Source organism: Echinops telfairi, unplaced genomic scaffold (genome assembly GCF_000313985.2).
Source record: "Echinops telfairi isolate 266 unplaced genomic scaffold, ASM31398v2 ScPeMD7_7414;HRSCAF=8452, whole genome shotgun sequence".
Taxonomy (NCBI): domain Eukaryota; kingdom Metazoa; phylum Chordata; class Mammalia; order Afrosoricida; family Tenrecidae; genus Echinops; species Echinops telfairi.
The window spans coordinates 939,966-954,951 of record NW_022111314.1 but is presented as its reverse complement, the minus strand read 5'-3'; the positions used below and the strand labels follow the sequence as shown (position 1 = coordinate 954,951).

At 57.1% G+C, this 14,986-nt stretch overlaps 1 protein-coding gene across 1 annotated transcript in view; it reads left to right on the top strand.

The window, feature by feature from the left end:
- Position 1: 1 nt before the first annotated feature.
- NTSR1 (neurotensin receptor 1) overlaps positions 2-14,986 on the top strand; it is a gene marked incomplete at its 5' end in the record, with an annotated part of 33,293 nt that continues 18,308 nt past the window's right edge. Inside the window, one exon of the mRNA XM_030887487.2 lies at positions 2-631. Coding sequence (XP_030743347.2) covers positions 2-631 — 630 coding nt within the window. The remainder of the gene's footprint in view (positions 632-14,986) is intronic.

The window sequence follows — 14,986 nt, the reverse complement described above, 5'->3', positions numbered from 1 at the left end:
TGCGCTCCTGGCCCTGGGCGCCGAGAACAGCTCGGGCAACACGACGGAGCGCGCCCCGGCGGCGCCCAGCAGCGACCTGGACGTGAACACGGACATTTACTCCAAAGTGCTGGTGACGGCCGTGTACCTGGCGCTCTTCGTGGTGGGCACGGTGGGCAACGCGGTGACGGCGTTCACGCTGGCGCGCCGGAAGCCGCTGCAGAACCTGCAGAGCACGGTGCACTACCACCTGGGCAGCCTGGCGCTGTCCGACCTGCTCACCCTGCTGCTGGCCATGCCGGTGGAGCTGTACAACTTCATCTGGGTCCACCACCCCTGGGCCTTCGGGGACGCCGTCTGCCGCGGCTACTACTTCCTGCGTGATGCCTGCACCTACGCCACGGCCCTCAACGTGGCCAGCCTCAGCGTGGAGCGCTATCTGGCCATCTGCCACCCCTTCAAGGCCAAGACCCTCATGTCCCGCAGCCGCACCAAGAAGCTCATCAGCGCCGTCTGGTTGGCCTCCGCGCTGCTGGCTGTGCCCATGCTGTTCGCCATGGGCCAGCAGAACCGTAGCGCAGACGGCCAGCACCCTGGCGGCCTGGTGTGCACCCCTGTGGTGGACCCCACCACCATCAAAGCAGTCATCCAGGTGAGCAGCCTGGGCGTGTGGGCGTTCAGTGCCGCCCTGCCCCTCCCCCTAACACCCGATTTAGGTCTGAGGGAGGAGTGGGGGGTGAAGAGTTTTACTACTGGGCAGACAGCAAGTGGACCGACCCCAGGCCCACCTCTCTCCTCCCCTACCTGTCCCCCAACAGCTACTGGGTCCCCCACCCTGTTGCCACCTCCTCCCATGAGGGGGCCCCTTGGCCACCCCTGTCCACAGCTTCTCAGTGGCTTAGTGCCCTGTCCTCTGCAGCCGAGCCTCCCAGATGACCCCACCCACTGTGACTGGGCAGGCCTGGGAGCCGGAGTAGGACCTGATGCCATCCTGGGCCTCAGTTTCCCCACTGGTAAGGTGAGGTCGTCACACAGCCGCTGTGGCGGGAGAGCATGGCGGTGGAGTGGTCCCTGGCATGCAGAAGGTGCCCAAACATCTCCCCTTCCCTCCCCCCCACCCGTGGTGGTAGTGGTGTTGGTGGTGATGGTGATGGTGGTGGTGACGAAACTGCTGGAAGCGGGTGAGGCCGAAGCCGGATATGAGGGACATAGGGCATCTGAGGGTCTGAGCACAGAGCCACCACAGCCCAGGGCAGGGGGCCAGACACCTCAGGCTCACCAGGCAGAGAGCTGCCAGCACCAAGATGCCCAGGCCAGGCACGTCAGGGCAGAAGGGACACTCACTGGCACTTCGGCTCTGAGGTATGGGTGGCCATGGGCGCAGGGGCTTCCATCTCAGGGTGGGAAGAGGGAGGGGCTGGGCAGGGTCTGCACATGGCTGAGCAGGAGGAAGGGCCAGGCTCCAGGTCCCTGCAGCCTGGACAGGAAGAACCCCAACTGTGATTGTGAGCCCCAGGGTGACAAGGACTGACGTGGCAGGCTTGGCTGCACCAGGGCGGGAGCTGGCACCACAGGGTCCCACATAGGACCTGAGGCAGTGCTTAGGGGCTGGGGCTGCAGGGTCCCCCAGTGGAGGTTCCCCCTCTCTAGCAGTGGAGGGAAAGTAGGCTCTCAGGAGGTCCACCCTGCTGAGAGCCATGCCTGCCTCCGTCACCCGGTCTCCAGTGGACCTGACCCAGGACTCCACCCAGCCAAAGTTGAGGGGGAAATCATAGAGGCAGCAGCCTCTCCTAATGGGTCCCTGTTCCTCTCTGCTGGGGTGAGGGGGGTGGCCTTCTGCTGTCACACTACTGGGGGATGGGCAGCCCAGCCCTGCCCCTTCTTTCTGAAGCCTTGGCTTTGTAGCCCCTCTTGATCACACCCAATGCCACCGTCTACCTGGGCCTTGTGGCTCGAAGCCGTGACCCCAGGGGGACCTAGTAGCATCTTGGTCACTCGCCCACTCAGTGAGCATCGTCTGAGGCTGGCCCACCCATCCCTGTCTCACCCTGCACACCCAACACTGGCTGAGCGTCACTGGGCGCCCCCGGGGCCTCTCGGAACGCTGGAGGAGCAGCTTCCGTTATTCTGAGACTCGGCCCCCTGGTGGCAGGGACCCCGACCTCTGGAACAGGTCTGCTGGGGGTCTCGATGCCCCGCTCCGTGAATTGGGAAAAGGCATCCTTATGGGGCATGTGGCACCTACCCCTCAGCCACCACTGTCCCCATGTGGGTAGTGACAGGGGGATGGGGTACGACTCCTGGGTTTTAAACAGATGTCTGGCTAAACCGAGCTGGGTGCCCCTCTCTGCTGTCTCCTGGGGGGTTGCAGGACTCCAGCCAATCAAAAGAGCCCTGCTTTCCAAACCAAAGGGTCTCACCCCTCCCCCTGAGGCCAGCCCCACCCCCAAACCTCCCTCCCGGGCTGTGAGCATCATCCCCGGCACTGCTCACACAGGTGTGTCCAGAGTGAGGTCGTTTGGGCGTGAGATTTCTGGGCAACATGCACTCACCGCTGCTTGAAGTAGCTGGACGTTCTCTGAGTCTTAGCAGCTCCCTGTGGAGCAGTAGTCACTCGGGGACTGCTTACCGGAGGGTCAGCAGTTTGAAGCCGTCGCCCGCTGCAGCCGAGAAAGAGAAGGGCTTCCAATCTGGAAAACCCACAGGGGCAGTTCTGCCCTGCCCTGTAGGGTCGCTGAGGGTCAGAATGGACCCGATGCAGGGAGCTGAGTTGAGAAGTTGAGCGGCAAGGCCCACGGTTCAACCCACCAGTTGCCCCAAGGGAGGAAGGTGAGGCTCTGGGCTCCCATAAATAGTAAGTCTCGGGAACCCTTTGCAGCGGTGTTTTGAGTCGGATTTGACTCCCTGGTTGTGGGTTTGGTTTGGTTTGCGGCCCCCAGCCAGGGTGGGCTGGGAGACAAGACAGTAGGTGGCCGGGTCGGACATTCTGACCCAGAGCTTTCTCTGAGACCCAGCCTGGCCTCATGAGAACAGAACTGGATGAAGGAGGGCTCAGCCTGGCTTGCCTCTCAAGATGGCTATGCTTGTCGGGGTCCCCAGCCTCCCTGGGGCATTCCATCCCTTGGGATCAGAGCCCAGGCTGCCCGGCTGGGTTTCCTGAGCAGAAGGCGGGGTAAGGCCCAGGTCTGTGGGCGCCGACCCATCAGCCATTGAGCCTTTGATGGAATCGAGGCATTTGGTCGGTCCAGCACCCTCCCCTGAAGGCACCCTTTTACACAAGTCTCTGTTGGGGCCCACGGCGTGGTGGTCGGTCGGCTAGCTCAGGCTGCCTGTGATGGTCCTGAGGGAAGTGTTGGGGGAAGTAGAGGAGGCAGCAGCTCTGTCCCCCGGCAGATGGCAGGCTGTGTGTCGTAGAAGGTGTGCTGGGCCAATGGCCCAGGAGGGGCGTGTATACTGACCGTGTGTGCTGAGTGTCAGTGGGCAGTAGGGGCAGGCGGCACACCTGACTGTCACACGGAGGCAAGGCAGTCAGCAGCTGGTTCAGTCTGAGGGAGGCGGGGGCTCACCCCGTACCGCTCACCCCAGCCCAGGCTTCTGCTGACGAGGGTCCCTAACTCAAGCCACGCGGGCTGTCAGCACCCAGGAGCAGGCAGTGGCTGATCGTGGTCCTGGGCCATGGTCCAGTGTCCTCATCATAAAATGACGGTAGGAGCAGCTGACCAGGACGTAGAGCACCCCCTTGCATAGTGACCCTGTGTCAGACAGAAGAAAACACTGCCTGGCCCTGTGTCACCCACGCAGGCGTGATGTTGTTGGCCATGGCTGCAACCACTGTGTCCATCCACCTCCTGAGGGGCTTCCTTCCTTGCTGACCCCCTACCAAGCATGATGTCCTTCCCCAGAGGCTGGTCTCTCCTGACCACACGTCCAGCGTGCAGGAGACAGAGTCTCGCCACCATCGCTTCCGAGGGCCATGCTGGCTGGAATTCTGCTTTTCATTGAAAGCGTCTTCCGCTCCTGGGATGGACTGAGTCACTTAATTCAGCCCTGCCAGCTGTCCGGCCTGCAGCATGACCCCGTCTCGGAGAGTGACCTCTGCTCCGCTGGTGCACAGGACAGAGTGGGGTTAAGTCTGGACCTTAGCAGAGGGTCTGAACCAAGTTACACCCTTTGTGTCCTTAGGCATGGTCTGCCGAAAGACAAACCCCACTGCCATCCACGCGATTCCTTCGGGGGTCAAACGACCCTTTCACAGGGGTCACCTAAGACCATCGGAAAACATAACTATTTCACAATATATAATTTTACATATTGTTTTGTAATTAATCACTATGCTTGAATTATGTTTAATTATGTTCAATTTGTAACAATGAAAATACATCCTGCATATCAGATCTTTACATTACGATTTACATTTACATTACGATTCACAACAGTAGTAAAATCACAGGGATGAAGTAGCAACGAAAATAGTTTTCTGGTTGGGCTCACCACAACATGGGGACCTGTGTGAAAGGGTAGCGGCGTGAGGAAGGTTGAGAACCGCTGCTCTAGAGGGAAGGGCTGCCCCGTCACACAGCAGTCCCCAGGCAAGGGAAGGCAGGGCCGCCGAGAACACCAGGGCACTGTGCCTGCTCACAGCAGCACAGCACACGGTCACCAGGAGGTCGGCGGTGCTCGGACTCTCAAGATGTGGTCCCTCTGCCCCTTCAGCCCTGAAAGAAATGAGTCTCATGCAAGCTGGGGCCTGGTTGGACGCTCACTCTTGTCGGGCCCCAGACAGATGCAGGACCCGTGTGGCATGACGTCTTCAGTGGAGACCCAGAGCCCCCAGTGGAGTGAGAGCCCAGTCCGAGCTGGGCTGCCCACGAGGGACAGACATGCTCAGTGTGGTCACAGTGGAGTTTGGAAACAGCTGGTCTCAGGCTGGGGAAACAGGCAGCACCTCTTCGGGGTCTTTAACAAGAGCAAGTGGAGTCAGCGGTCCTCTCTCGGCAGCAGTGTGTGTCTCAGCCCACCTCTGCCCCCCACATCCGGGCACCCACAGAGGGCCCAGTGGCCCAAAGGCCCTCAAGCACCCATGATGACTGGTTCTGCCAGGCCAACAGCTGCCCTCTCACCAGCTGGACACCTGGCAGAGGCCCACAGGGTACCAGCTGGGCACCGGGCAGGGACACAGGTTGTCTGATGGTGCCAGCAGGGGAGGCGGTGACTGGGCCCCAGGTTGCCCTCTCCCCAGCAACTTCTGGCACCCTACCCGCAGCTGCACTGAAGGGGTCACCAGGGGCATGGGGTGACCTGAGGAAAGGACTGCCCAGGAGGCTCGGCTTTGAGTGAAGACCCCGAGGCCGAGGACAAGGCGGGCAGGCTGCCCACCAGAGCCATCAGTGGAGCAGCCCCCTGCTGCCTGCTCCCCGTCAGCCTGGGACTTTGCTGCCTGTACAAGGGGAGGTGGTGGGGAGGGGGCCTGTCAATACTAGCTCATGGTGTGGTGAGGGAGGGGGGCCAGGAGTGCCTCCCCAGTGCGATGCCTGCTGCCAGGTGGACAGAGCCAGCCAGTGGTCAAGGAGGAATCTGGGCACACAGCCTGCCTCTGTGGAGGTGTTGGGGCTCCCCTCCGTTTCAGTCTCCCATGAAGAATGACAGTCTTGGGGACGCACAGGGCACGTCTACTCTGACCGATAGGGTAGTTGTGAGGGTCCAGTCACAGGGACAGAGCTGAGCCTTGGGTCAACCTGCTGCACAAGCCTCTTCCGTGTCTCACAAGGCATAGATGTTGCTTTGAGGACTCAGGTGGTCTGAGCTGAGCCAGGGTGCTCTCGATTGCCTCCTGTGCCGTGAAAGTTGGAGGCTGAATAAGGAAAGTCAAGGGATAGTCCATGCCCTCGGGTTACGGTGCTGGAGAACACGGAAGGTGCCACGGGCAGCCAAACGGACAGAGCCATCTGTGTTGGAAGAAGGGCAGCCAGAGTGCTCTCCAGGGGCCAAGGAGGGCCAGGCTTCCTCTCGCAGACTTTGGACATCAGGAGGACATGTCCCGGGGGAGGACATCAGGCCTGGTCAAGCAGGGGCCAGCTCCAGGAGGAAGGCCCTCCAGGAGATGGACTCACCGTGGCTGCCGCAAGGGCTCAGACACGAGAACAATTGGGAGGACAGCGCAGGACCAGGTGGTGCTTCCTTGTGTGGGCACCGGGTCACGATGGGTCAGAAGGGACGCAGTGGCACCTGACAGCAGAGGCGTGGATAGAAACGCCAAAGCAATTCGTTTCACTTCACCACACACTCTCGCACATGCCCACCGCGCCTCAGAAACCCCCTCCACCGTGCACCCTGTCCTGCGGAATCGGCTGTGAGCCCCAACACGTCCACGGTCCCGACACGGTCCCTCTGCAGAAGCCACGCTGGGCTGAGCCCTGTGCCGGAGCCTCGCCGCACAGGAAGCAGGCTGCCCTGCTGATGCCTAGCGGGGAGAGCGAGCAGCTCCTTGGGCTCGCGGGAGGCGCCCTTAACAAACTGCCTTCTTGTGACGCCCTTCCCTCTGCCCTGCGGAACCGCACAGGCAGGAGCCTCTAATGATGGGCTGCAAGCTTGGCTGTGCGGCCGCAGCCCCTTGGGCATGGTCCTACCCATAATCCACTTGTTATCATTCAGTCCATGTTCTGCGGTGCAATGAGCGGACGGCGGTGGCTGGGCCCCGGCCAGGCCGTGCAAGTCCCTGCAGTCTGGTCCCTTCTGGACAGGATGTACTGACCACCAGTCTGCCCGCCTTTTGTGCGTCCCTCGAAGGTGGTTTGTGGGGAAGGTCTAGCCGCCTTGCCATCCTCTTATCCCACAGAAGGCCCCCACCCTGCTCCAACCTGCTCCCTGAGCAGGGGCCCTCAGGCGCCGGCCAGAGCAGGGACACCTCTGCCCTGGAGGTGTGCTGGTATCCATCTCTCCACAGAGCCCCCCCACTCCAACCCCCTCACACACTGTCCAAGGTCTGTCCATCTCCTGGAGATGCTGCCCCCTAGATGCCAGGGTAAGGGGCTGGGGGAGATTCACCCCTACACCTGGACACGTGCGTGACCTTGGCTGTAAGTTCAGCAGTGTGAACCAGCAGCTGCGGCTGCTCCCCTGAAGGCGTCCCGTCTCGGGAACCCACGGGGGCCGTTCCACTGGTCCCGCGGGGCTGCTCTAGTCAGAATGGACTCGTCAGTTTGGGTGTCTGAGAGACTATTTTCAATTCACATACAGTAAACCCCCTGGACGGTTTACATCTGAGTCTTCGGCAAAGGCGTAGGACCCCATAAACCCCCCCACCCCCGCCGTCGAGAAGGGGGCGCGTGCCCGTCACCCTGAAGATCCCCTGGTGCTGTCCCTCCGTGGCTGGCCCCAGCTGCTCACAGCCCAGCCTGGTCTCATCTGGGGAAAGCCAGCTCGGTGGAGCCATATGGAACGCAGCCTTTGTTTCTGGTTTCTCTCACTCGGCGCCGGAGCCGGCCCTTGTTCTGCGGAGCAGGCGGCTATTGTGGGCGCAGCACCAGGTGTTCTCCGCAGTTGGGCTCTTTCCAATTGGGGTGACGGTGAATCAAGCTGCTATGGAAATCACGCGCGGCGTTGTGTGTGAACGGCGTTGCCTTTCTGCCGGGCGAGACCTAAACGTCAGATGCTGGATCACAACAGCCCCGTGAAAAACGCGAACTCGCCCAGCTGGACGGTCAGCGGCATCCTGAGAAGCGAGCAACGCTGGAAGCTGCCAGGGCTTCCGCTCCCTCGGCTCCCTGGTCCACGCCAGGGAAGCCGCCGCCAAGAAAGAGATATGGGGATAAAAATAACTCACAAGTTCTCAAGGTTCACAAGGGAGGGGGAAAGAGGAGCTGATACCAAGGGCTCAAGTCGGAAGAAAATGTTTTGGAAATTATGATAGCAACATATGTAACACGTGTGCTTCATACAATTGAGGTGTAGATTGTTATGAGAGCTGTAAGTGCCCCCAATAAAGTGATTTATTTAAAAAGAAAGAAAAAAGAAACAGTGCACTACTGCAACGGGCCGATCTGCCACAAAGACCTCTTTGAAGGGTTAAAAAGCCGAGAAGTCACCTTGAGAGCTAAGGCACTCCTGACCCAGGCTGTGCTGTTGGCAGTGACCCGTACGCATGCTCAGCTCAGCCCAAGGACATGCAGTGGTGAGGCATTGGGCTTCTAAACGCAAGGTCAGCAGTTCAAACCATTAACCGCAAAGATGAGGCTTTCCAGCCGTGTGAAGCGTTAACAACCTCAGAAACCCACAGGACAGTTCTGCGCTGTCCTGTAGGGTCGCTGTGGGTCCGAATCCACTCGGTGATGGCAACAAGCTGTTTTGCTTGGTTTGCTATGCATGCTGCCATGTCGGGAGGTGGCATGGGGCAACGAAAATGACCCTGGAGGACGAAGTTCGAGCTGCACTCAGGGCGTCAGCCAAAAGCAAGGCCCGGGCATTGGCGGGACACCACTGAAATGTTTCCATCGGCTCAGGAAACCCTGGGCGCTGGGAACACTCACTCGTTCCTGCCAGGAAATTTGGGAAACAGCTACTGGGCCAGTTGTGCTGGAAGAGAGCCACATCTGTATCCATTCCCAAGAAGGTGACCCAAAGGATGCAAATGCTACAGCAGTATCATTGATGTCACAGGCAAGTAAAAGTTTGCTGATAATCACTCAACAATGGTTGTGCAGTGCCTTGACAGGGAGCTGCCGGAGGTTCAGGTGGGACTCAGAAGAGGACGTGGAACAAGGGGTATCTTTGCTGATGTCCGATGGATCGTGGCTGCAAGCAGAGAACACCGAGATGTTTACTGGTGTTTTGCTGACTCTGCAGAGGCATCTGACCCTGTGAATCCTAACAAGCTGTGGGTCACCGTGAGACACATGGGGATTCCAGACACTGCGTTGTGCTCATGTGGAACCTGTACATGGATGAAGAAGCGGTTGTGGGAACGGACAAGTGAACACTTTGTGCCTTAAAATTAGGAAAGGTGTATGTCGGGGCTATATCCTCTCACCACACTTATTCGATCTGAATGCTGAGCAAACCACCAGAGAAGCTGGTCTGTGTGAAGCAGACGGTGGCAGCAGGCTTGGATGAAGGGCTCATGAGCAACCTGCGACATGCGGATGGCAGGACGTGAGGAGCACTTGAAGCACCTGCTGAGGCCAGAGCTCACTGAGCGCAGCCTTCAGTGTGGATGGCAACTCAATGCAAAGAAGACCCCAGGCCTCACAACTGGACCAGTAGGTATCCTCATGGTAAATGGAGAAGAGATCAAAATTGTCCGTGATCTTGTCTTTCTTGGACCCCCAAATCAAAAGATAAAATGGCACATTACCTTGGGTAAGTCTGAATAATACACGGCTGTTCCTCTGAGGACCCAAGCCATGGTGTTTGCAGTGGCCTCCTCTGCAGTGAAAAGCAGACACGGAGTCCGGAAGACTGAAGCAGAGTCAGTGCATTTGAATTAGGTGCTGGTGAAGGATATTGAAACGACGCGGACTTCCAAACAAAGGACACATCTGTCTCAGAAGTACAGCCAGGACCCCTTAGAGGCAGGGGTGGTGAGATTTCAGCTCACGAACTGTGGACGTGCTGTCAGGAGAGACAGTCCCTGGGGAAGGACATCAGGCTTGGTAAAGTGGGGGGGCAGCGAAGAGAGGACGACCCCCGACAAGATGGGAGGGAGGGCACAGTGGCTGCAACAGTGGATTCAAATACAGCCATTGTGAGGGCGGTGCCGGGCCCGTGGTCATTCTTGACACCCAGCACCACCACCGGCACCTAGCACCACCGGCACCCAGCACCACCAGCACCCAGCACCACCGGCACCCAGCACCACCGGCACCTAACACCACCAGCACCTAGAACCACCACCGGCACCTAACACCACCAGCACCTAGCACCACCACCGGTACCTAACACCACCGGCACCTAGCACCACCAGCACCTAGCACCACCGGCACCCAGCACCACTGGCACCCAACACCACCGGCACCCAGCACCACCGACACCCAGCTCCACCGGCACCTAACACCACCGGCGCCTAACACCACCGGCACCTAACACCACCGGCACCCAGCACCACCGGCACCTAACAACACCAGCACCCAGCACCACCGGCACCTAGCACCAAGAGCAATACGCATGGGAAACGGGGCAATAAATAGGACACAAATACAAACTGCCTTTGAGTTGCAGTGTGCCACAGACTGCTGGGAGAATGGGAGAAGTACGGTCAGGGTGCTCACACACTCTGGGCCTGGCATCCGGGAGACCAGCTCCTAAAGGAGGACATCGTGTGGGTAGAGTCGAGAGTCAACATCCACAAAGACCCGCTGTGAGATGACTTACATGGCAGGCTCAGACATGGCACTGACGGGGGAGGGCACCAGGGCGGGCAGGGTTTCACACCGTCATACGAGGGGTGACATGCGCCAGAGCCACTGGGCCACCCCTGGCAGCAGTGGGATTGCCGTGGCACTGTCTTGTGTCTGATGTGAGTGTTTCGAACCACTGGCAGCGCTGGGCGTCTTTGCACGTGCCTCCTGGGCACTTGGACGTGCGCTCTGGCGGCTCGCTCTGCTCCCGATCTCTTGACTGTCCCGATCTGTAGGCTGAGTTGTTTCTTTGTTGTTGAGCTGGGAGAGTTCTTTACAGTCTGGATTTTGATGGATGTGTGATTCCAAAATCGCCTCTGTCTTTTCGTTGTCCTGGCAGGGACTTTCACAGTTTCCATTTCTGTGTTGTCCAATTGATCCTTCTGTTTCGTGAATCTTGTTTTCCGTGATCGTTCCACGGACTCCCTGGCTCACCCAGCTCACCAAGCTTCTCCTCTGGAAATGTTAAAGTCTCGCCTTCAGGTTGATGACACCTTGGGGTAAGGGTGAGGCAGAGGTGCCTCTCGGTCCACAGAGGCCCAGCTGTTCAGAGCCATGTGTCGGAAAGACCGCCCTTTCTCCACCGGTCGATCGCCCCTGCATTCGGCCAGAAGCTCCTTCCCCCAGACGGCACTTCCACGCTGTGTGTGCCTGCAAGCTTTATTCTTGCTCAAAATTGCTTTGACCCCTCAGGTTTCTCTGCTTTGAGAATTGGATTCTCTCTATCTACCAAAAATAAATAAATAGCACGGCCTGCTGGGGTTTGATTGGACTTGTGCTGCTCGGAAGATTGAAGTAGGGAGACTGGGCCTCTCACGGCGAAGGAGTCTTCCAGCCCCTGACCCGGCGCCTCTCCATTGGTTTACGTTTGGCTTCCTCTCCCCAGGAGAACGTTCCAGCACATGTTTCCTGCACCTCGTTTATCAGCTTCATGTCTAGTTGTTTCCTGGCTTGGGTGCGATTATAAATAGTACCTCTCCCCCTCTCACACACCACCCCAATTCTTCGTGGCTAGTGTATAGAAACGTGGCTGGGTTTTGGGGGGGGGCGGTTTCTTTCTGACCAGTGTGTTGTAACTGGGACAAAGGCTTCTTCATTCTTCTGTCGCTTCCTTGTGACTTTCTACAAGACAAGCAGTTGTCTATGCACAGAGACCTCTCCCACTGGGCCCTTCTCATTTCCCTTTCTGAGACGATGCGGCCATGGCATCCAGGACAACCCTGGGGAGAAGCCGCGAGAGGGGACGGAAGCACTGTCCGCACCCGCCATCCTCACAGCCGTTGTTGCGCCGGCCCTTGTGGCAGCGACTGGCCGAGGCGTCTCCTGCGGGTCTCCCCCGTCCCCCATCACCACCAGCCTGCCCTTCACCAAGCACGCTGCTCCTTTGGCAGACGTGGCCTCTCCTGAGGAAAACGTCCACCGCACGGCAGGTGAAGTCTGCCCAGCCTTGCTTCGAAGAAGCATGCTGGCGGTACTTCTTCCAAGCTCTTAGCAGGAAGGCTTTAATCTTTCACGGCTCAGGCTGACGCTCACCGTAGGCTTTCAGCAGATGCTCTGTATCAGGCTGCGAAGGCTCCTTTTTGCTTCCAGTTGTCTGCAAGTGTTTTTTTTTATTATAAACAGATGTTGGCTTTTGTCGATGCTTTACCTGCATCTGTTACCAGGGTCCTGCGACGGCTCTTCCTGCGCCGATGCGGTGAGCTCACAGATGGATCTTCAAATGTGGAGGAGCGCTGCGTTCTTGGGATAAGCCCTCGTGTTCCACGTTTCTGAATCAGATGTGCTGCTGTCTTTTCCCTCTTCACGTGAGCGGCTTTATTGGCATGTAGCTCACAGGTCCTACAATTCAACAGCTGATACATTAGCAAGAGTTGTGCGGTCACCCCCACAGTCTACTTTAGAACATTTTCTTCTTCCTTGTACTCAGTACTAGGAGCTTCCGTTTCCTGTCAACCCCACCTGCCATAAATAACCCCACCACACCAAAACAGCCTCACTGCCGTCCAGTCGGTGCTGGCTCAGACTGACCTGTGAGACCAGGTGGGACCGCCTCAGCTGGTGGTTTTGAACTGCCCACCTTGCAGATCGCAGCCCAATGCATAACCGCTATGCCACCAGGGCTCCAAAGAAAGTATTAATCCAGTTACTGTCCTGAGAGAGTTATCTATCCTGGGTTTTATATAAGGAAAAATATACCAAAAACATTTTTAACTTGCACTAACAATAACAATATAAACCTGATTTTAAAGAACCTCAATCAAAAGAAAGCTGAAAATAAAAACTAGAACATGTTTTAAATGACTCAAAAAACAAACCAGCTTACAAAATGTTAAATGTTACTCTAGCTCAGTGGTTCTCTGTCAGAGTAATCTAGCCCCAACACATCATCATGGGCCCGGTAGGCGCAATTGTACAGTGATAAAAAGTAAAGATTATAGTAAGGTCATAGAGAGCATGAGAGACAGGAGAGAGATTGAAATAATGGAGTCAGACACATTTCATAGTAGCATGCGAACCTCAGCCTCCCTTGGTGGTCCACGTGGAGAGAGAGGGAGGGGAAGGAGGACAAGGGGAAAGGGAACAGGGCAGAGAGGACGGGACAGGAGAAAGGGGACGGATGAGAGACCAAGGGAGGAGCCTGAGAGAGAGCTCTTTATTGCTACCCAGGCCTATAGACCTTTGTAAGGTGACCAGATTTTAACATTGGTAAAGCGGGACACCATTGATAAAACTCATATCCTGGCAAAAGAGCCACATGGCAGCCAAAAACCGTATACCCTAGCTTGTCGTGCATTCTTTCCAAAAATCGGGACTTTTTAAAAATGCCGCGGGACGCGGGAAAAATTGTTCAGAATCGGGACTGTCCCGCTAAAAGAGGAATGTCTGGTCACTTTACCTTTGGGGGGAGTGCAAGCCCACTAATTACAGGTAGACATATGTCGCAGGAAGAGGTTGCACTATAGGTTATACAGCAATGAGAGGGGGACAATCTAGGGATATACATGCAATAGGAAGAGGAGGGATTGGGGCACACATGTGACAAGAAGGGCGGATCCTAGAGTCAGGACGGCAGCCTAACTTTGGATGTCACTGAGCAGGTTTGACCTGTTCTCTGGATCTTCATAGCAACCATTATCAGTAGGGTGTGAACCCCACCTACAGGAACCAAGCTAATGGTCGCAAGCCTTTAGGGAGAAGTAGCCCATTGTCCTTAAGAGCAGGGAGCGGGCGGGCCTACCTGGAAACTGACTGCCTTCAAGGAGGTAACTACATCATTTACCACTAGGTGCAAGCACTGTCCTAAGTCTAACACATTTGGGGGAGACGGCTTGGGAGAAATCTTTCTGTTTCCCACAGTTCTCAACCTGTGGGTCGCGACCTCTTTCACAGGGGTCGCCTAATACATCCTGCATATCAGGCATTCGTAACAGTAGAAAAATTGCAGTTATAAAGTAGCAACAAAAATAATGCTATGGTTGGGTCACCACAGCATGAGGAACTGCATGAAAGGGTGGCGGCGCGAGGAAGGCTGAGAGCCGCTGCTCTAACTACTTCAGCATCAGTCCACCTTCCGTTGCATTCTGCCTGCTGGCCAGAGGGGATTCACCAGAGGCTTAGTGCTTATGGGAACCCTGCTAACAGATTTTGGGTTTTCACTGTCACCCATGGCCTTCTGCAAATCGTCACTCAGAATTTAAGCTCTAGTGTAACTTCCTCCTCTAGTCTTGGGTTTTATTATCTTCCATCGTTGGATCACACAGTCTGGTGTGCTTCTTTCTCTGTGGACTTAGCTGACACCTCTATTGGATGGCTGCCAGTTTTAAAACCCCAGACATGATTCTTTCTGACAGCCAGGCACCATCTGCTTTCTTTGTCACACTTGCTGTGGCACCCACATCTCTGGGGTCACTTCCTGCAGGCGAGATCGGACAGGGCCTGGGTGTGCTACTGTCTTAGTGAGAGTCCTGCATCTCTGTCTACAGAGACCTCTGTCCATAGTTCAGGAGTAGGTTTGCAAACCTCATCACTGCTTGCTGTTGGTGACAGGGTGGTGAGGCTCTGGCCTCTCGTACTTCCCTCCTGAGAGGGACGCTGCTGTTCCAACAGACAGCTTTGTGGCTGACCACCGTGTTGAACTTGCAGACCCCTGCCAGCAGTCAATTCTGACTCCCGGTGACCATGTAGGACCAAGTGGAACTGCCCCTGTGGGTTTCTGAGACTGCAAGTCCTCATGAGAGTAGACAGCCTCATCTTTCTCCTGAAGAGCACCTGCTGGTTTTGAACCGCTGACCTCTGACCAGCAGTATGTAACCAACCCACTGTGCCCCCAGACTCTCCTGCTGGGCTGTGTCATCCTGGTGCCTCCCAGGCCCCTAACTTGGTATAATGCAGCATGTGAATCGGGTCCCCTCGCCAGCTTGTGCCAGAGCCTGGCTTTAGGCTTGGTTGGGGCGGGCCTGGTGCCCCTGGGTGGTGTCCAGGGCTAGTGTGCTCATCTGCTAACTGACAGGGTGGCTGTTCAGGTTCGCACGGAGGGGCCTCACAAGACAGGCCTGGTGGTCCCTGGGTGTGGCCAACTCGGTAGCCATAGGTTTGGTTTGGCCTTTAGGTGGGAC